Source organism: Oncorhynchus gorbuscha, linkage group LG01 (assembly GCF_021184085.1).
Source record: "Oncorhynchus gorbuscha isolate QuinsamMale2020 ecotype Even-year linkage group LG01, OgorEven_v1.0, whole genome shotgun sequence".
NCBI lineage: Eukaryota > Metazoa > Chordata > Actinopteri > Salmoniformes > Salmonidae > Oncorhynchus > Oncorhynchus gorbuscha.
In genome coordinates, this window is record NC_060173.1 from 79,649,977 (window position 1) to 79,672,297 (window position 22,321).

The window sequence follows — 22,321 nt, forward strand, 5'->3', positions numbered from 1 at the left end:
CAGAGTTCTACAACAACCAACACAAAATGTTTCCTTTTATAGTTTTTATTACAAAATTAAAACAATCCATATTCCCATCACCATACAGTGCATTCAGAAAGTATTCAGACCCCTTCCCCTTTCCACATTTTGTTACATCTTATTCTAAAATCAATTAAATAAAAACATTTCATCAATCTACACAGAATGACAAAGTGAGAAAAAAAGTGTAGAAATATTTGCAAACAATGACAAACAGAAATACCTTATTTCCATAACTAATTAGACCCTTTGCTATAAATTGAGCTCAGGTGCATCCTGTTTCCACTGAGCATCCTTGAGATGTTTCTACAACTTGATTGGAGTCCACCTGTGGTCAATTCAATTGGATATGATTTGGAAAGGCACACACCTGTGTGTAAGGTCCCACAGTTGACAGAGCAAAAACCAAGCCATGGTCAAAGAAATTGCCAGTAGAGCTCTGAAACAGGATTGTGTCGGCACAGATCTAGAGAAAATTACCAAACAATTTCTGAACAAAGTGGCCTCCATTATTCTTAAATGGTAGAAGTTTGGAACCACCAAGACTCTCCCCTGAGCTGGCCACCCAGCAAAACTGAGCAATTGGGGGAGAAGTGCCTTGGTGAGGGAGGTTACCAAGAACCCGATGGTCAGTCTGACAGAGCTCCAGAAATACAGGTGTGCCAAACTTGTAGCGTCATACCCAAAAAGAATCGAGGCTGTAATCGCTGCCAAAGGGGCTTCAACAAAGTACTGAGTTAAGGGTCTGAAAACCTAAGTAAATGTGATAGTTACATTTTTTTTTTTTTTTGTAATAAATTTGCAAACATTTCTAAAAACCTGTTTTTGCTTTGTCATTATGGGGTATTGTGTGTAGATTGAGGTAAAACAAACTGAATCGATAGACTTATTCTAACGTAACAAAATGTGGAAAAAGTCAAGGGGTCTGAAAACTTTCCGAATGCACGGTATATACAGAAATAGCAGTCTGACTATAGTAAACAATGTACACAAACACTAAAGATGAAGCGGCTCTATTGGGAAACTGTCTTCAGGTCAGCTTTTAGTTTGTCTCTGTTCCCAAGGTGAAAGTTCCCGTAGAGTCACACAGTACCATAAGAAAGCACTTCCAGAGAGTGGATCAGCTGTCTTGCAACTGATCTCAGGTCAGTTTTAAAATCTGTCCACAATATGCTACTGTATCAGTGGTGCGAGTGTTCATAGATTGAGGAAGTATGAGCTGATTCCAAACAAGTTATCAGCTGTGCTCCAGAGTGTGCAGTCAAAGAGGTGGTTAACTGGTCTCAGATCAGCTTCGACAAGTGTCTCCCAGCTGAATGCTCCCGGTCACATGGGCAATGAAACAACGGAGCAGGTATATCCCCGAAAAATGGAGAGAACTGTCGATTAGGAGAAGAGAGAGAGAGAGAGAGAGAGAGATCAGTATATAACTGCTTCAAATTTTTGAAGACATCCAAACATGCATGTATAGAATTGTCGAGGCCTGCTATACACAACACAGAACAGAGTAATGAAGTAGTTGTCAAAGTGAGAAAGTAGGTTTGCCTACCTGTGAAGAATGACAGTTAACATACTAGGGTATGTGTATGTAAGATTACAGGCCATTACAACGGGGCCCTTCCATGTTTGTAAATTAGCGCATTAGTGTGCTGGTATCTGTAGAGTAGCACCTCAGTGGGTCTGTTATCAGTTAGTTACTGGTGTGAGATATTCTTCCGACACTCAACCTCTATGGAATGTGCAGCCGGACGAAACCCCCAAGGCCTTGGCTGAGAGGCAGAGTGTGAGTGACAGTTAGTCAATCTCTCACACACACACAGAGTCTGTCTCTCCTGCACACGGTCATTCCCCTCCCTCCAATTCCAATGACAGTGTGCAGTCAGGTCTGTGTGTGTGTGTGTGTGTGTGTGTGTGTGTGTGTGTGTGTGTGTGTGTGTGTGTGTGTGTGTGTGTGTGTGTGTGTCCAACCATACGTGTGTGTCACTGCCACCATTATCTTGTCTTATCTGATCACTGATAGCCATCTGACCCAACAAGATAGGTAGGTTTTATTTACACAAATGCATGTGTGCACTTTCACAGTTTGCAATAAAGAAGACTGAACTGCACTGCAGTTTACATAAGAGAATATGTAAGCTGCACTGTGACATAATCCAGTCTGTCCTTTCCCTTCACCCAAAGAATTAGGAAGACAGGTTAATCAAACTACAGCACCAAACCTATGGCACACTTTCTGGTATACAGTGAAGGCAACAGAGATTTTACAGTACAATATCACCGTACTGTATGGGGTGGTTGGCATGTCGATGGAACTGAAGCATATCGTTCCATTATCGAAAAGGATGAACAAGACATATCTGAGATGATAGTCTGTATACATGGGTACAAAACCTGGTCAGTCTAGGTCATGGAAAGTTTCGTACACTCAGTGTACATTTTGTACACTCAGTGTACATTTTGTATGTAAGCAGTCAGCATGCAGCCACACTTTCTTCCTGTAGACAACGACAATTCCATCTGTGATGACCTTGGTCTAGTCATGTGATTGCTACAATGACATGAGTGAAATGAGTGAGAGAGGGTGTGTCAGTCGGTCTTTTTTTCAAATAAGTGAGACTGTGACTAACTCCATGTCCTTGAATATTGAACAATAGTAATAGCTTCTTTTTGGAAGCACTAACTCCGCCATGGCTTGTTAAGCCTATGGGGAAAGGAATGGGGCTCTTGGAGGATTTTCTGATAAATGCAGAAAAAAAAGGTATTAGGAGACCATAAATGCATCATAATTCCCCAATAGTGACGTTAGCTGAAAGATTATCTGTTAAAAAAATTACGTATAAGACATATGTATTTTTTTAATCAGATAATGTTCATCAGCTAACATCACTTTTTGGGAATTTTTAAGCATTTATGTAATCAAAATGAGCACATAAATGCTCCATAATTCCTAAGGGTCATTAACTCACAGAACAAAACATCTCCTAAACCTGTGTTAACCTTACTTTCGGTATTTATCCCAAAACCCCACTCTTTCCCCATTCATTTCCGTCATAGCAATGGCCATACGAACCAGAGGTAACACACTGTTTAGGACTATAAAAGGCGAGCTCTATAACGGTGTGTGTAATTCTGACATCACATTGACATTCTGACATGGCAAGTTCACAGTGACAAGCCATCAGTCTAAAAAGAGAGATATATATGGGGCACAATTTACTGAAAATAGTAGGGGTGTGTGGGTGACTCACCTGACCAGGAAGGGCTGTGGGAAGCATCTAACAGTTTGTGTTATGGCGTCCTGAAGTTGCAGCAGGTTAGTCAACAGCACCCCCTGGCGGCACTTATCGATCTTGGTCACCACAATCTGCGTCACACACCAGACAAAACAAGAGCTTGAATGCCTCATTAACAAGTTCTGATAGGCTATACGATCATGAATGAATAAACAGGTTCTCATCGTGTGCTAGTCCAAAGCAGACACTGTGTTCCCAATTTCCAAGCAAAACAAACGGTTCTATGAGGAACAATAGCGAACGCTTTTCGGTCATCTTCTGGGTGGTTTAGGACGCTGCAAGCGGCAGGGACTAGGCCTGGATTTTTATTTGCAATATGATGAGTGCATCCATTAATTCCATCTAAGTACATCAATGGGATCATTTTAATCTGACGCCAGTCCTTTAGCCTGTTGTGGCTCCACAAGGTGGACATAAGCTTTATTTAAGATCCCTGTTGACATCATTTTAGTTATGTGGTCAAAGTGCTTAATAACCTGATAGCTTGAATAATACAGCTCCATGCATTAAAGCACAGGACCAATCAATAATGACCCGGATCCAGGACTGCAGTTTTTAAAATAGCTGAGTGGGACAAGTTTGAGTGTTCTACATGAAACTGCGCTCTACAGTGAGTGGGATGGAACATAACACACTAAGGAGGAGAGGGAGAGAAAAGGCTTAAATGGCAATGAAAATGGTGAACCTATATTACAGCAAAATTCTGTAAACTTAACATATACAAGGACACAAAACAGAACACTGAGTTGTTTAACAATACCCTCTTGCCATATATATATATACACATACACACATACTTGAAGTCGGATGTTTACATACACTTAGGTTGGAGTCATTAAAACTCGTTTTTCAACCACTCCACAAATTTCTTGTTAACAAACTATAGTTTTGGCAAGTCGTTTAGGACATCTACTTTGTGCATGACACGTAATTTTACCAACAATTGTTTACAGACGGATTATTTCACTTAGAATTCACTGTATCGCAATTCCAGTGGGTCAGAAGTTCACATACACTAAGTTGACTGTGCCTTTAAACAGCTTGGAAAATTCCAGAAAATTATGTCATGGCTTTAGAAGTCTCCGATAGGCTACCTGACATTTAAATCATTTGGAGGTGTACCTGTGGATGTATTTCAAGGCCTACCTTCAAATCAAGTGCCTCTTTGCTTGACATCATGGGAAAATCAAAAGAAATCAGCCAAGACCTCAGGGGAAAAAATGTGTTCATCCTTTAGAGCAATTTCAAAACGCCTGAAGGTACCACGTTCATCTGTACAAACAGTACGCAAGTATAAACACCATGGGACCACGCAGTCATCATACTGCTCAGGAAGGAGACGCGTTCTGTCTCCGAGGGATGAACGTTCTTTAGTAGGAAAAGTGCAAGTCAATACCGGAACATCAGCAAAGGACCTTGTGAAGATGCTGGAGGAAACAGGTACAACAGTATCAATATCCACTGCTCCAAAACCTCCAGACTACGGTTTGCAACTGGACATGGGGACAAAGATCGTACTTTTTGGAGAAATGTCCTCTGGTCTGATGAAACAAAAATAGAATTGTTTGGCCATAATGACCTTCATTATGTTTGGAGGGAAAAGGGGGATGCTTGCAAGCCGAAGGACATCATCCCAACCGTGAAGCACGGGGGTGGCAGCATCATGTTGTGGGGGTGCTTTGCTGCAGGAGGAACTGGTGCACTTCAGGAAATAGATGGCGTAATGAGGGAGGGAAATTATGTGGATATATTGAAGCAGCATCAGTCAGGAAGTTAAAGCTTGGTCACAAATGGGTCTTTCAAATGAACATTGACCCCAAGCATACTTCCAAAGTTGTGGCAAAATGGCTTAAGGACAACAAAGTCAAGGTATTATAGTGGCCATCACAAAGCCCTGACCTCAATCCTATAGAAAATACGTGGGCAGAACTGAAAAAGCATGTGCGAGCAAGGAGGCCTACAAACCTGACTCAGTTACACCAGATCTGTCAGGAGGAATGGGTCAAAATTCACCCAACTTATTGTGGGAAGCTTGTGGAAGGCTACCCAAAACTTTTGACCCAAGTTCAACAATTTAAAGGCAATTCTACCTAATACTAACTGAGTGCATGTAAACTTCTGACCCACTGGGAATGTGATGAAAGAAATAAAAGCTGAAAGAAATCTCTACTATTATTCTGACATTTCACTTTTAAAATTATGTGGTGACTGACCTAACTGACCTAAAACAGGGAATATTTACCAGGATTAAATGTCATGAATGTTAAAACCTGAGTGGAAATGTATTTGGCTAAGGTGTACGTAAACTTCCGACTTCAACTGATAGATATATATATACATATTCAATTAAAACAGAGGCTATAGACGCTAATCTCACCACGTAAGGCCGACTGAACTCTTCACACATCTCCAGGGCGATCATATCTGCCTCCTGCAGCCCAACACTGCCATCCACCAATAGGAAGGTCCTTACCAGACTGATAGAAATGTAACACAGCAGAGGGAAGCATGATCATGTCACACAAACAGACAAATGCATTCGATCTACATCAAGACTCTCCAACCCTGCTCCATGAGAGTTACCATCCTGTTGGTTATCAAGCACACTCAATTCTAATAATTAGCTGGTTGATAAACTGAATCAGGTTAGTTTACAACAGAGATTGGATCGCAAACCTACAGGAGGGTAGCTCTCCAGAAACCGGGTTGGCCGTGATCTACACTGAACAAAAATAGAAATGCAACATGTCAAGTGTTAGTTCCATGAACTGAAATACAAAATACCAGATTTTTTCCACACACACACACACACGTTTTTCTTTCCAATTTTGTGCACAAATGTATTTACATTCATATAAGTGAGCATTTGTCATTTGGCAAGATAATTCATCCACCTGACAGGAGTGGCATATCAATAAACGTATTAAACATCAAGATCATTACACAGGTGCACCTTGTGCTGGGGACAATAAAAGGCCCCTTTAAAATGTGCAGTTTTGTCACATGACACAATGCCACAGATGTCTCAAGTTGAGGGAGCATGCAATTGGCATGCTGACTGCAGGAATGTCCACCAGAGCGGTTGCCAGAGAATTTAAATGTCCATAAGCTGCCTCCAACGTCATTTTAGAGAATTTGGCAATACGTCCAACTGGCCTCACAACCGCAGACAGCCCATGATCTCCACATACGACTTCTTCACCTGCGAGATCGTCTGAGGGGTGGGGGAGGTGCTGAGGAGTATTTCTGTCTGTAATAAAGCCCTTTTGTGGGGAAAAACTGTGGTTGGGCCTATGCCCTCTCAGGCCCACCCATGGCTGCACCCCTACCCAGTCATGTAAATTTCATAGATTAGGGCCTAATGAATTTATTTCCTCATATGAACTGTAACTCAGTAAAATATTTGAAAATGTTGCATGTTGCATTTAGATTTTTGTTCAGTATACTTACTGTACATAGATTGACGGCCACATAACGTAAAGCTAAAACATCCCGAAGACCTACTTTTTTCTTGAACCCAGATAGTGCTCCACCATCTCCACAAAGTCCTTGGGAGCCCTGTATCCATAACCAGGCATGTCCACCATGGTGAAAGCTTTGCCCACTTTGAAAAAGTTCATCTTCTTGGTATGGCCCTGAGAGAGAATGGATAAAATGCCAGGTAGTGAAAGTAACTTAGAGAATGTATGGAATGAGACAGAGCAATAACACAATGTAGGAGCCCCCCCCCCAATAAACAACAGATCTTAGTTTACTCACGGGTGTTTTGGAGACTCTAATTTCTACGTCAGGAGCCAGGGAGAACAGAGCTCTGATGAGAGAAGACTTCCCCACATTACTCCTGCCGATGAAACACACCTGGCAACGCGCACACACAATCACCACGATCAATATTACAATACATCAACAAACATCCAAAAGGGTATAAGGACCTAAACAACAAGCTGACCAAATTGAAAATATTAAATATACTACAGTTTTTTTTGTATTATCACTTTGAAGTTAAAGCTTAGTGTACGTAGATATTTGAATACTAGATAAGTTCACCTTAAAGTATATTCTGCGATGCTGAGCACACTGCTTTGGGTTTGCAACTGTGTGTTGCCAGCCATGACATAAAATCAGTCATTTGTAGAGATGTGACAGTGTGCTACTGTAATATCCCTGGAGTCCCAGCGGACAATCAGAGCTACTGGAGCCATCTGTCTCTGACACAAGATGGAGTCTGTCTGACACAAGATGGATGCAGAGAGCCGCTCCCCCATGTTGCCAGGGGATAAATCACACCGACAGGGGAGAGGTGGTGAGCCAAGCGGTAACTAAAACCACGTGTCTCACAATCACTGAACCCTCTGGCTCTGCACCACTCCTCTCTCCAAACATCTTTCCATTTGGAACTGCGAGGAAGAATCTAAGTTAAAGTCCTGGTCTGACTGAGGTTACATGAATACATTTCAGAATTGAGTTAATTTATTAAGCCATGGCCAATGTTCACTTCATTCCATTCTTCTAAGCATAAGAGCACGAAGGAGGGGGAGAGGGTTAATCTGCCCGTTCCACACTTAGTCATCCCCCCCAGTCTTCCACCCACCCACGCATGTGCCCCCACACACACCAGACCCGGGTTCAAATACATGCATTTGAATATGTGTTATTTAATATACTTTTTCCTCCTGTGTATTTTAGTATTTTCACAGCCCAAATTTGTTTTTGTATGCAAGTACAGTACCAGTCAAAAGTTCAGGCACACCTACTCATTCAAGGGTTTTTCTTTATTTTTTACTATTTTCTCAATTGTAGAATAATAGTGAAGACATCAACACTATGAAATAACACATATGGAATCATGTAGTAACCAAAAAAAGTGTTTAATTTACTTATTTATTATTTTTTAATTTTTTTAATCGAAATATATTTTATATTTGAGATTCTTCAAAGTAGCCACCCTTTGCCTTTGACAGCTTTGCACATGCTTGGCATTCTCTCAATCAGCTTCACGAGGTAGTCACCTGGAATGCATCTCAATTAACAGTTGTGCCTTGAAAGATGTTCCACAAATCAACTTTTTTCTTAATGTATTTGAGCCAATCAGTTGTGTTGTGACAAGGTAGGCGTGGTATACAGAAAAATGTCCTATATGGTAAAAGACCAAGTCTCATATTATGGCAAGAACAGCTCAAATAAGCAAAGAGAAAAAAAGACAGTCATTATTACTTGAAGACATGAAGGTCAGTCAATCCAGAAAATTTCAGGAACTTTCAAAGTTTCTTCAAGTGATTGTTTTTGCGTTTGCAATCGCTACGACGAAACTGCCTCTCATGAGGACTACCACAGGAAAGAAAGACCCAGAGTTACATCTGCTGCAGAAGTTAAGTTCATTAGAGTTACCAGCCTCAGCAATTGCAGCCCAAATAAATGCTTTACAGAGTTCAAGTAACAGACACATCTCAACATACACTATTCAGAGGAGACTGCGTGAATCAGGTCTTCATGGTCGAATTGTAGAATGGCGCCGGAGGGGATGCCTGACATTTTCAGTGCTCCTAACCAACTGTGCTATTTTGTTAGCTTTTTATTTAGTTGTTCACTACTTATTTTACACATAATGTTGCTGCTACCGTCTCTTATGATCGAAAATAACTTTTGGACATCAAAACAGCGATTACTCACCTTGAACTGGAAGAAGCTTTTTCCTTTAACGAGTCCGACGCAAATAATATACTGCTTTCTCAGGAACAGGCCCAAATCCCTGTCGTTTGCGTGAAGAAGAAAAGATGGAGAAAAAGGGGGCAGAGGTCGGGCTGCCATCTGATAATTTGTAGGCGAAGGAGTAAACCCCCACTGCCATCCGTTCTATTGGCCAACGTACAAGCATTGAAATATAAAAATCGACCTTGACCTACAATCAAGATTATCCAACCAACGAGATATTAAACTATAATGCTTATGTTTCACAAGTCGTGGCTGAACAACGACGACACGGATAAAATAAAGCTAGCGGGATTTCCCATGCACCGGCAGAACAGAGAATCTGCGTCTGGTAAGACAAGGGGTGGAGGGTGTGTTTCTATTTTTCAATAACAGCTGGTGCGGGATGAAAAAGCAGTCTCAAGGTTTTGCTTGCCTGAAGTAGAGTACCTTATGATAAGCTATAGACCACACTATCTGTATTATTTGTAGCGGTCTATTTACCACCACAAACCGATGCTGGAACTAAGACCGCACTCAACCAACTGTAAACAAGGAAATGCTCATCCAGAAGTTGCGCTCCTAGTGGCCGGGGAGTTTACTGCAGGCAAACTTAAATCCATTTTACCTCATTTCAAATGTGCAACCAGAGAGAAAAAAAGACAACTCTGGACCACCTTTACTCCACACACACACACACACACACACACACACACACACACACACACACACACACACACACACACACACAAAGCTCTCCCTCGCCCTCCATTTGACAAATCTGACCATAATTCTATCCTCTGGATTCCTGCTTACAAGCAAAAACGAAAGCAGGAAGAACCAGTGACTCGCTCAATACGGAAGTGGTCAGATGACGCGGTAAAAATTCACAAAGCCGCGGGGCCAGACAGATTACCAGGACATGTACTTAAAGCATGTGTGGACCAACTGGCAAGTGTCTTTACTGACATTTTCAACCTCTCCCTGGCAGTATGTAATACCAACATGTTTCAAGCAGACCACCATAGTCCCTGTGCCCAAGGATGTAAAGGTAACCTGCCTAAATGATTACCTCCCCGTAGCACTCACGTCGGTAGCCATGAAGAGCTTTGAAAGGCTGGACATGGCTCACATCAACAGCATCCTCCCGGACACCCTAGACCCACTAAAAGTCGCATACCAGTACATCACAGAGGCCGAGCTTCCTACCATCCAGCGTCAGAGGAAAGCCCCAAAAAACGGTCAGAGACTCCAGTTACCCAAGTCATGGACTGTTCTCTCTGCTACCTCACGACAAGCGGTACCGGAACACCAAGTCTAGGACCAAAAGGCTCCTTAGCAGCTTCTACCCCCAAGCCATAAGACTAATTATTCAGCAATCGAAAAAAGGGCCACCGGACTAGACATTTACACCCCCCCCTGGTGACACCATCATAGATTTATTTAGAATTCAAGGCACACTTAACCAGCATGGCTACCACAGCATTATGCAGCGATATGCCATCCCATCTGGTTTGCGCTTAGTGGGACTATTAATTATTTTCTACAGGAGAATGACCCAACACACTGTGTAAGGGCCATTTGACCAAGGCGGCGAGTGATGTAGTGCTGCATCAGATGACCTGGCCTCCACAATCACCCGAACTCAATCCAATTGAGATGGTTTGGTATGAGTTGGACCACAGAGTGAAAGAAACTCCTTCAAGACAGTTGGAAGAGCATTCCAGGCAAAGCTGGTTGAGAGAATGCCAAGAGTGTGCAAAGCTGTCCTCAAACAATTTTCAAATATTTTTCCAAAACATATTTCAAATGCCCTGAAATAATCAGTACTAAAAGTTTGGCAAAAAAAGGCTAATGTTATATACAATTCTGTCAACAGAAAACAGAAAATCAAGATGGAGGATAGCCTTATGTTTCATCTAGGGTCAGCAACATCTGTTTCACTCTTGATCTCTGGTCCAGTCGTCAAACAAAATCATACAACCAAAGTCAACACTGTGGTAACATGATTGCTGCTTTTGCTAATTTTGAAGACACAACAACCTCTGAAGAAAAGGATAATGATGCAGAAGAGGAAGGTTTGCAACCTGTAAGTTCCACTGACCTTGAAGTTCACTTTCCACAGCATGAAAGATGCTTTGCTCACACACTATAGCTCACCATTAGACTGCCTTAAATCTACAGATAAAGGCTTTGGAAATGGCTTTGCTGAGGTTATTACTGTCTCCCACTATCCCAAGCCCACATTTGCACAGGATCACCTTAGTGTGTCCCCTACAGCACCTTCAGAAGGTTATCATACACCCCTTGACATATTGCACATTGTTTTGTTACAGGCTGAATTCAAAATGGATTAAATAGATATTTGTATCTACCCACACACACACACCATAATAACCAAGTGAAAGCATGTTTTTAGAAATGTTTGCTAATTTATTGAAAATTCAATACAGAAATATTTTATTTACACAAGTATTCACACACCTGTCAATACTTTGTAGAAGCACCTTTGGCAGCGATTCCAGCTGTGAGTGTATCTGGATAAGTCTCTTAGATCTATCCACGCGCGGAATGTGCAATACTTGCCCATTGTTGTTTTAAACATTATTCAAGCTCTGTCAAATTGGTTGTTAATTATTGTTCGACAATTCTTTTCAGGTCTTGCCATAGATTTTCAAGTAGCTTTAAGTCAAAACTGTATCTCGTCCATTCAGAAACATTCACTGTCTTCTTGGTAAGCAACTCGTGTAGATTAGGTTATTGTACCTCTGAAAGGGGAAAGCATATCCCAGTGTCTGGTGGAAAGCAGACCAGGTTTTCCTCTAGGATTGCGTTATGGGATTTATATGAATAATGACTAAATTATGTATAAATTTAAAGTAGAACTATAACTAAACAGAATACTACCCTGTCACTGTATGAATCTTATTATAATCAAAACACTGAATATAACGCGTGTAGTTTTAGTCAAGAATTAGAACAAGGACTTTCTGTTCCTTGTTAGAAACGAATGGAGCTATCGTCAGACCGGCTGGAAAACTGTGTTCCTTACAGGACATTCTGTCCCCACCCAGGGAGGGGAGAGACCATGGGCTTGTAGAATAATGTTTAACAGGTGGCAGACAATGTGAGAAGGCTTGTGAACTATACTGCCATTGTATCTGAGAGGAGGAGGGACATTTATGATGAAATGTGAGGTATATAAACCAATGTACATGGTATTATTACCAGAGCGCTCCAGAATTAACGCTATTGGATAATGTTGATGACTGGTCTCTGTCTATTTTATGTCAATAAGAACCTTACAAATTCTTATAAACGGACAGTGTTTTAATTGAATTGGTTAATTAACACATAGGAACTAAATTCCTCTAACAGACTGTGCCTGTGTTTAGCTCCATCCATTACAAACTCCAGTCCTTAACGATTAGAAGTATACGTATAACATGATGCAGCCAACACTATGCTTGAAAAGAAATGGAGAGTGCTACTCAGTAATGTGTTGTATTTGATTTGCCCCAAACAATAAGAAAAACATGAAAATCATGTTAAACACTATTATTGTCCATGCAACTTATGTGACTTGTTAAGCACATTTTTACTCCAGAACTTATTTAGGCTGGCCAAAACAATGAGGTTTAATAATTAGGGCCGGCAGGTAGCCTACGGGTTAGAGCGTTGGGCCAGTAATTGAAACGTAGCTAGATTGATTCCCGAGCTGACAAGATAGAACTCTTTAGTTCTGCCCCTGAACAAGGCAGTTAACCCACTGTTCCTAGGCAGTCATTGTAAATAAGAATGTTGTTAACGGACGTTGCCTAGTTAAATAAAAGGTTACAATTTTTGTTTTAATCCTCAAATGATATAGTCTCTTAGACTTCATTTGACACACAGTTTGACTAGCTTTGGGATACATCGCAATCTGTGTATTGGTTGAACTCCCTGAGTTGTGCATCGTTCCTGTGGGTGGTGAAGAAAAATAACCATACCACAATATAGCCGTTTCCTATCAACAAAGGCAAATGTATCATCTTTAGGAACTTGTGTGTCCCATGGTGTTTATACTTCCATACTTTTGTTTGTACAGATGAATGTGGTACCTTCAGGCATTTGGAAATTGTTCTACAATTTATTTTCCCATGATGTCAAGCAAAGAGGCACTAAATTTGAAGATAGGCTAATAGACATAATTGACATAATTTGAGTCAATTGGAGGTGTACATGTGGATGTATTTCAAGGCCTATCAGAATCTTCTAAAGCCTTTGACATCATTTGACATTTTTCAAGCTGTTTAGAGGCACAGTCAACTTCGTGCATGTAAACTTCTGACCCACTGGAATTGTGATACAGATTATTTCACTTATAATTCACTATATGTAAACAATGGTTGGAAAAATTACTTGCGTCATGCACAAAGTAGATGTCCTAACCGGCGTGCCAAAACTATAGTTTGTTAACAAGAAATGTGTGGAGTGGTTGAAAAACGAGTTTTAGTGACTCCAACATAAGTGCATGTAAACTTCTGACTTCAACTGTACATATTCCAGCATTCTCTGCAGTTGTGGAGTTGCTTTTCCAACATTGGAGGACGTATCTTCAGACCAAACCACTGCTCCATGTCTGACAGGCTTTTTGAAACACTGATGTTTAAAAAAAAAAATGTAACAATAACATCTTTTCATCTTCCTTGAGACACCAATGTTAAATTGAAGCTGCATATTGTGATCTAAAAGTTAAATAAGACCTAGCCTATACAAGTGTTTTTTATTTAAAATCAAACTACTATGTACATTCACAACTATTTTAACATACATCCCTCCACCTACCTCTGGCTGGTTCTGTGAGGGCGCGTGTTCCATCCTCACGGCGGAGGTGTGGTAATCAATCTTGTGTGAGGAGGACGGGGAGAAGAGTTTCTCTGCCTTGGTTATGTCCTCCACACTGGGCTGGAAGAGCTGGAAGTGGCCCCTATCCACTGAACAAGCCAAGTGGGGCTCCAGCTCACTGAAGGGAAACAGCAGGCCCCGGAGCTTCCTCTGGGGGAGCAGGGAGGCTTGATGGAAAGAAGCCAGATTGTGGGCACCCTGCTGGGATGCAGTCCAAAATCCAGTCCCTGGCTTTAGCCATAGCCTCCTGCAGAACATCTTTTGTTTGATGTGTGAGCTGCAAAGATATGATGTCTTATAGGTTATCTCTGTGTATTTTCTTTTTTATATAGTAACAATTGTTGGTTGGCTGTTTTGGAACACCACTATGCACCACCCTCACACAAGTGTAGGCAATTATCATTATCACTGAAGCACTTTAATAATAATACAATGGGTTTGGCACATCTCTTGATGCTCTGATAAAGTCACAACTGTCGGGACGCGTTTGCCTACCCGGACGAAAATAAAAAGGTGAAATGAAGGTGACATCTTTTAAAAATATTGTGCCGTCGTTTCCCAATGTTCGTGAACTTGGGATTTAATGGGTAACGTTAGGTTAACACATGACAGGGCTATTATTACATTTTATGGCAACTAGCTAGCTATCTGTTTACTTCGCAATTCTTAATTATAATTAAACTTACCCAATGACTTGCTGAAATACTACGCCAATAATTCCTGTGCGTTTAAATGTGACAATACATATATTGATCAAATTACGAAGAGATGCATTGTTACACGTACATTTTCTAGTCAACGTCCTCCATGTTTGATTTTTAATGGTTACATTGAAATGCAACCGGCAGACAAATGTTGACACGATTGTCGTTCCGCCTTAAAACCACCCTCTCCATTCTCGAAGTATTTTTCTTCTTCGATGAGGTTTAAAGACAGCCACTAAATATTGCATTACCGCCACCTACTAGACTGGAGTGGAACTTCCTTATACTTTGCATGAAAAAATAAATATATAAACAAATACCCTACAATCTAACACTACACTCACACAAAATTAAAAAATAACACCACCCTAGTCCACTATTTAAATCTATTTAGTCCTACCTCAGGCCAACAACCTGAAAGGATGGGACTCCACCACTTAACACACCCAGTAATTCTTCTGATGTTAAGTCATGCACACCAAATACCTCTCTGCAGCTACCACAACCTCCATGTTCTGTGACCTACATTCTATCCCTGCAGTACAGTTAATAACCATTGCTATAAATGCTAAAAATCCAAACTTACTGAAACATATATCACTTGTTGGCCTATCCCTCTGAATTGGTACAGATCTACTCTTCCCGTACTTTCCCCAATGCTACACATTCCTTTGTCCTCATGGCCTTCTTCACACTTCTCACACCTAGGAACCTCCCTTCTATACACTGCTGCCACATGCCCATAAGCTTGACACCTGTAACAACGTAATGTATTCGGCACAAGAGCTCATACAGGATAACATATATCCTAACATCACTATGTCGGACAAACATCAAAACTCAAAAGAACAGACAATGACTCTTCTGTTTCACCACTCATGCCGCCATGTTTCTTTCCCCCATTCGTCTAACGCGGAGGAGCGCCTTCTCCTTCCGACCAGCAGAAACACAAACAATTATCACAAGACCACTTCAGGTTAACTTTACTGATTCCACAGCTCCCAACTCTGTTTTCACTCACCCTGAAACCACAAATGGATCAGCCAAAAGGCAAGGGTTCACTTTTTCCAGAAAACTTCACTCCTACTGTCACAGACTAATCTTTATCCTGACCCTCGGTGCAAGCCTCAGGCTCCGAGAACTTCACCACACCTACCATCTCCAATACTTCGACCTCAATCACTTCCATTTCTCCTCCTGTCTTCAGCTCACTCCATTTACACTTACATTCTTCTTTAACAAGCCATCTCCCTTTTTTGACATTTTTCGCCGACTCAAGCTCACCCTCTTCCTCCCTCTCTTAGACCTCCTCTGCCTCTCTTTTTCTCTCCATTCCTCCTCCGTATTCCAAGTATACGTCTCCTTATGATAACACTGCACTTCTCCTGACATACATCTTGTTCTTGCCTTCTCAAGGGACCCCATTTAACCAGCTGTCACAATCTCCGTACAATCAGCACGAACCCCTCAGGATGTAATGCTCAACAGTGCAGCCCACTTGTAAAACAGCTGCTTCATCTTGATGTTCTTCTTTATCAAAAGCTACCGCAACGCTTTTCGATTTCCAGCAAGTGTGCTCTTCCAACCACCATCCACCGTCTGAAATCCCTGTCAGCATTGAGTTTCTGCATGAACAGTTATGTCTAACTTCATGTCACTCATATATATTGTTGATGTAGTTGATGTAGTCCCAGAAAATGCCTCAGCATTAGTCTTCCAACAGGACAACCTTCCAACAGGACAATGACCCTAAGCACAAGGCCAAGACAACGCAAGAGTGGTTTCGGGACAAGTCTCTGAATGTCCTTGAGTGGCACAGCCAGAGACCGGACTTGAAACCAATTGAACATCTGGAGAGACCTGACAATAGTTGTGCAGCAATGCTCCCTATCCAACCAGACAGAGCTTGAGAAGATCTGCAGAGAATAATGGGAGAAACTCCACAAATACAGGAGTGCCAAGCTTGTGGTGTCATACCCAAGAAAACTCAACTCTGTAATCACTGTTAAAGGTGCTTCAACAAAGTACTGAGAAAAGGTTCTGACTACTTATGTAAATTTGATATTTCAGTTGTTGTTTTTTTATGAATTAGCAAACCTGTTTTCACTTTGTCATTATGGGGTATTGCGTGTAGATTGATGAGTGGGGATTTTTTTTTTTATTATCAGTTTTAGAATGAGGCTGTAACATAACATGTGTAATAATTCAAGGGGTCAGAATATATTTCCAGGTGTGTGTGTGTCCACCAAATGTCATATATAGGTGCGAGACCTGGAGAGGCCTACAAGCCACAGTGTCTCGCACCTACTGTGAAATTTTGTTGAGAATCGGTGATGATCTGCTGGTGCTTCAGCAAGGCTGGAATCGGGCAGCTTTGTCTTTGTAAAGGACGCATGAATCAAGCCACGTACAAGGTTGTCCTGGAAGAAAACTTGCTTCCTTCTGCTCTGACAATGTTCCCCAACTCTGAGGATTGTTTTTTACATCAGGACAATACTCCATGCCACACAGCCAGGTCAATCAAGGTGTGGATGGATGACCACCATATCAAGACCCTGTCATGGCCAGCCCAATCTCCAGACCTGAACCCCATTGAAAACATCTGGAATGTGATCAAGAGGAAGACGGATGGTCACAAGCCATCAAACAAAGCCGAGCTGCTTGAATTTTTCCGCCAGGAGTGGCATTAAGTTACCCAATATCAATGTGAAAGACTGCATGCAAAGACGCACAAAAGCTGTGATTAAAAATCAGGGTTATTCCACCAAATATTGATTTATGAACTCGTATTGTGTTGTTTAAAAATGAATATGAACTTATTTTCTTTGCATTATTCGAGGTCTGACAACACTGCATCATTTTTGTTATTTTCACCAGTTGTCATTTTCTGCAAATAAATGCTCTAAATGGCAATGTTTTTTTTTTTTGCAAACTTTTGCCATTCTGTCATCTCAGCAATATGTGATACGTCTGCCATACTCACGGGGACAGGATTGTTGTCCTGCACATCCTTTATGCACCTTATGTTGTCCAGTGTAGTAGGACTGTACTTTACCATCTCCTGACCCCCTCTAGCATGGGATTGTGTCAGCCAGTCCTGTCTATGCGCAGAACCTTGTCCATCATAAAATACTTTGATCCAGTGAGGGCCCATCTTTACAGACCGTGTTATAGGAATGATGGGTGCTGCTTCAACATACAAAACTATCTCCTTTGGAGCAGTTCGTAAATTGACCCTTGTATCTTATCATGCGCCTCATCACTCTCCCCACCAGCTTACATCCAGCTTTAGCCAGAAACTCAGTCACAACACTATCCTCTGCTGAATCAGGTAGTTCTTTATTTGTAACTGGAATTGAGTTCTGGTCAGCCATGTGCGACTTCAAACTGAACAGATTATTCTCTTTGAACACAACATGTTTTCCTCTGACTATTATTCCTCTGATCAGAAGCTTTGACCTTGCTTCCTTACTGAGAAGATACAGTGCCTCGCGAAAGTATTCGGCCCCCTTGAACTTTGCGACCTTTTGCCACATTTCAGGCTTCAAACATAAAGATATAAAACTGTATTTTTTTGTGAAGAATCAACAACAAGTGGGACACAATCATGAAGTGGAACGACATTAATTGGATATTTCAAACTTTTTTAACAAATCAAAACTGAAAAATTGGGCGTGCAAAATTATTCAGCCCCCTTAAGTGAATACTTTGTAGCGCCACCTTTTGCTGCGATTACAGCTGTAAGTCGCTTGGGGTATGTCTCTATCAGTTTTGCACATCGAGAGACTGACATTTTTTCCCATTCCTCCTTGCAAAACAGCTCGAGCTCAGTGAGGTTGGATGGAGAGGTCGCAAAGTTCAAGGGGGCCGAATACTTTCGCAAGGCACTGTATATATACGCCAGAGGCCATGTACTCTCTGTACTGACCTCAAGTGGTTTCGATGAATTTCATGTATGAGAGTGTGGTAGAGCTCCTCCTCCTTAATGGGGTTGGCTATGGCCTTCTTTGTCAGGATTTCTCTCTCCATGCTCCATGATAAAAATAGGTAAACGAGTCTCCTTTGGGGTCTTTTCGACCCAAAACCTCCAGGTCTCATTTTCCTTGACATCAGTTTTTGCATCGCTGAAAATAGCCACAACTACATCAGCCATTTTAATTATAGTGTTGGTGATTAAAGTAATTTGTTTAACATTGAAATATATCAACAAAACTATTCAGCATTATACAGCGAGGATACTTTTAACTCAATAATTGACAACTTGTTCGCAAATCGGAAATGTAAACGTTTCCTAGTTACAACTAGCACATGAACGCAGCAATAATAAAAGTTAAATTGGTTTCCATCACATTTTCAACTCTACTGATGGTTTTGTCTCAAACATATTTGTGTGCACTCTGGTCTAGGTACGTGGGCTCTAGCCAACAGCTCACAGATGTATAGTGTGGGTAGGCTAGCTACATGATGAGATTATTCTGGGCGAAAAAATACAATTTTTTATTTGTCAAAAGATCAGGTCACCAGAATAAGCCCCTCAATATGTATTGGAAAGGAGCTTCAAGATCATCATGCACTTCCACCACCTTGTGAAGTTCATCATTTATTTAATCTGTAGCCTCATGAACTGCATGTTTTCCCTAGTGTAATGGGAGGACCACACAACATATACATTTACTTTGATATGATGGTTATTATAATTCATTAATTTCACCGACACAAAAAAAATCCCACCTTGTCCACCGAATTTTGGTTTTGTCAAATTTGTCAAGTTTTCCTGAAAAAAATTTGCTGTTTCCATCAGACGTGTCGTGACATTTTTTTTGAACCAACATAAAGACCTACTGAGGTTTGGATGGAAACCTGGTTATGTATATATTTGAAGTGAAACTGAAGTTTCTCATATGTCACATGAACGTATTTAAGAGCAGTTTAATCCTTTTTGGCCTCGGCTACATCGTTCCAGTTGATACATGGCTGTCTGTCGAACCTCCTTCGGATTTGTAATGATACTGTAACATTCTTGAGGTCCTACTCAGGGTTTTGGAAAGCAACTGCCTCTCTGAATGTAGATGTCACATATATCGTCTATCACCTTCTGAAAGGGGATTAGGACGGGATTAAAATGATGACGTTTAAATACACCGAGCCAGGGAAATGTTGTGCGATGTCATCGTAAATTCGATTCTAGGAGGTGGTGGTGATAAGAGTGGCTCCATAGACCTCACTCCTTATACATTCCTTTACATTGACTCTTTGAGGGGAGATGATGCTTCAGGTGTTTGGCTGATATGTTACAGGCTACTGAACAGCAGTGTTTTCCAACCTGCTTTTACGCTGAACAAAATATAAATGCAACCTGTAACGTGTTGGTCCCATGTTCCATGAGAGGAAATAAAATGTCCCGTTTTATCGATTGGCAATTTGAATGCACAAAAATACAGTGACGAAATCCTGAGGCCAATTGTAAGGCCCATTTGTTTTTTTAAGGTATCTGTGACCGACAGATGCACATCTGTATTCCCAGTCATGTGAAATCCATAGATTAGGGCCTAATTTATTTATTTTAATTTACTGATTTCCTCATATGTATTGCAACAGTAAAATCTTTTAAATGGTTTCATGTTGCGTTTATATTTTTGTTCAGTATAGTTGGGTGAATGAGCATCCAGGACTGCCCTTACTTTTTCCATTGCAATCATTCGAAGCCCAACTTTAGTAGTAACTAAATTAAACATTGCTCCATACTCAGATATGACAACGTTTACCTGGTTTTCAGGTTGGGTTGCAGGAATCTGGTAATTTTCCAAAATTAACAGGTTTCCCAGAAATCCCGGTTGAAAGATTCCCCAGAAACGAGGGAATAAGCAGGAGATCTTGAATCCTCCAAACAGGATTTACGGAAAACCTGGGAAATGATAGAAAATGATGGAATTTTTCAACACCAGTTTCAGACCAAGAAAGCCGTCTTCTCTTTCTCCCATCACTAAGGTTGTGTTTCTTCTTGTACATCCACGAGGTGGCAGTGTTGACTGTCCAAAAACCTTGCTCCAGCTGGTTGGCCCTGGCAACATCCCCCTCCCCTGCAGTCCTCCTCCCTATCCACCCATTTGTTTCCTAACCCTCAGAGTTCTAGACAATTACTGCAGTGATTCATGCTGAACTGCACCAGCTAATTCAGAGAAATCCTATCACTCGCTACAATATTCTCCCTCATCCATTTACACTGTAGACCGAGGCTACATGCAATAATCATGCAGATGATTCTTTTTCATTTGTCAGCCACTTAGTGGATTTACTTTTCAACACTCTGTACATCTTGTACCTTTTGTGTGAATCATCAGTTGGTTCAGGCAGGCTCATATAAAGAGAAAAAGAGTTGCTCTGTGTGACCTCAGTGGGATTACTTACTAAATGAGATGGTGTCCGCTGCATTATTTCAGAGAGAAGAGAATGATGTTCCCTTAATCACATTCCAACAGGAATTACCAGCGAGGAGAGCTGACGGGATTCTTTATGGACAACCATTATTATGCCCAGAACGACCACCAGCCATTTATATCGCTCTTAACACAATAGAGAGGCGGGCAAATTCATTAAACCCAAAACCACACATTCCCAGGGCTTTATGAGGCACTTACTGGGGAACGAGACATACAGCAGGATGGGGGATGGAGGGAGGTAGGGTTGGAGGGATGAGAGCATGGAGAAGTAGTAGGGAGAGTGGAATGGAGGGTTGAGAGGACGGAAGGAGGCCCCTTCCAATTCTCTCATGACTCTGTCCCCACCCCCCATCATTCTGCATGAGCCACAGCATCAAATGGCAGAGCAATCAATTGTCCCCCAAGCAGACATCTATAGTAGAGCCATGATGGCATTTACCTCCCCAGGGTACACATCAATAAAATAAGACAGAAATCATAAAAAATGGATTGTCCCCAAACAACTTACTGAACCAACCCACGCTATCAAGCTAGCTATCCCCTCTTCTCTATAGTCTCTCTCTCTCTCTCTCTCTCTCTCTCTCTCTCTCTCTCTCTCTCTCTCTCTCTCTCTCTCTCTCTCTCTCTCTCTCTCTCTCTCTCTCTCTCTCTCTCTCTCTCTCTCTCTCTCTCTCTCTGATGATGATGATGTTCTCTTTAGATGTCTGTCTGATTTAGTCTGTCTGATTTATGTGGTTGAGACAGGTGTTGGCTGTATGTTGAGGTGTAGGCAGTGAAGACTGTGTCCACTCCAAGGCTGGGTGTTTCATTGTAGCACACACACAATAATACACACTGCAAACTAAAAGCTAATGGTGCTTAAACTGACACTGAATTATCATGCATTGTGACCTCCACTACCCCTGCAAGACACATAACCACATTCATTTGCATGTTAACCACTATTCCCCAACACCTCCCCCCAACCTCCTGCCCCTCCTTTTGTGCGATGAAGTACCAGAGCAGTTTATCAAGTCAGGAGGTCAAACTATCAATACACCTCCTACACACACTGACGCCTGTCGTGAGGGAAACCAACGCCTGCCAGGGATGATCATTATCACAATGTGTTCCTGTTTTATCTCCTCATCTGCCTAGCAGTGTCTGAACAGAGCCTGTGTGTGCAATGGGTATTGTATCTCCAGGCTTGCACCTGTAGCAACCACCAACATCTACTCAGACCACCTCGGTGTTGATAAATGTTAATTAATATCAGTGTTCACCTCACAAATCCTGTTTAGCCGGAGTG

At 41.5% G+C, this 22,321-nt stretch overlaps 1 protein-coding gene across 2 annotated transcripts; it reads right to left on the reverse strand.

Moving 5' to 3' along the window:
* Positions 1-29: 29 nt before the first annotated feature.
* On the reverse strand, positions 30-14,798 carry gtpbp8 (GTP binding protein 8 (putative)). Of its 2 annotated transcripts, none has more exons than XM_046361895.1 (7): positions 14,676-14,798; positions 13,830-14,166; positions 7,074-7,172; positions 6,819-6,949; positions 5,692-5,791; positions 3,270-3,385; positions 30-1,400 (listed from the first exon to the last, which is right to left on the reverse strand). In XM_046361895.1, the coding sequence occupies exons 2-7, from the start codon at positions 14,145-14,147 to the stop codon at positions 1,310-1,312; spliced, it is 855 nt and encodes a 284-aa protein (XP_046217851.1). In that variant the 5' UTR covers positions 14,148-14,166; positions 14,676-14,798; the 3' UTR covers positions 30-1,309. The 2 variants fall into 2 exon arrangements, with proteins under 2 accessions (XP_046217851.1, XP_046217842.1); XM_046361886.1 differs by having other exon boundaries at positions 14,576-14,734.
* Positions 14,799-22,321: the final 7,523 nt, after the last annotated feature.

Coding starts and splice junctions, on each gene's coding strand:
- gtpbp8 (XM_046361895.1), bottom strand. CDS start 14,147: ATGTTCTGCAGGAGGCTATGGCTAAAGCCAGGGACTGGATTTTGGACT. Junction 7,173..13,829: donor CCTCACAGAACCAGCCAGAG/GTAGGTGGAGGG, acceptor GCGCGTTGCCAG/GTGTGTTTCATCGGCAGGAG. Junction 5,792..6,818: donor TATCTGGGTTCAAGAAAAAA/GTAGGTCTTCGG, acceptor CATTTCTATCAG/TCTGGTAAGGACCTTCCTAT.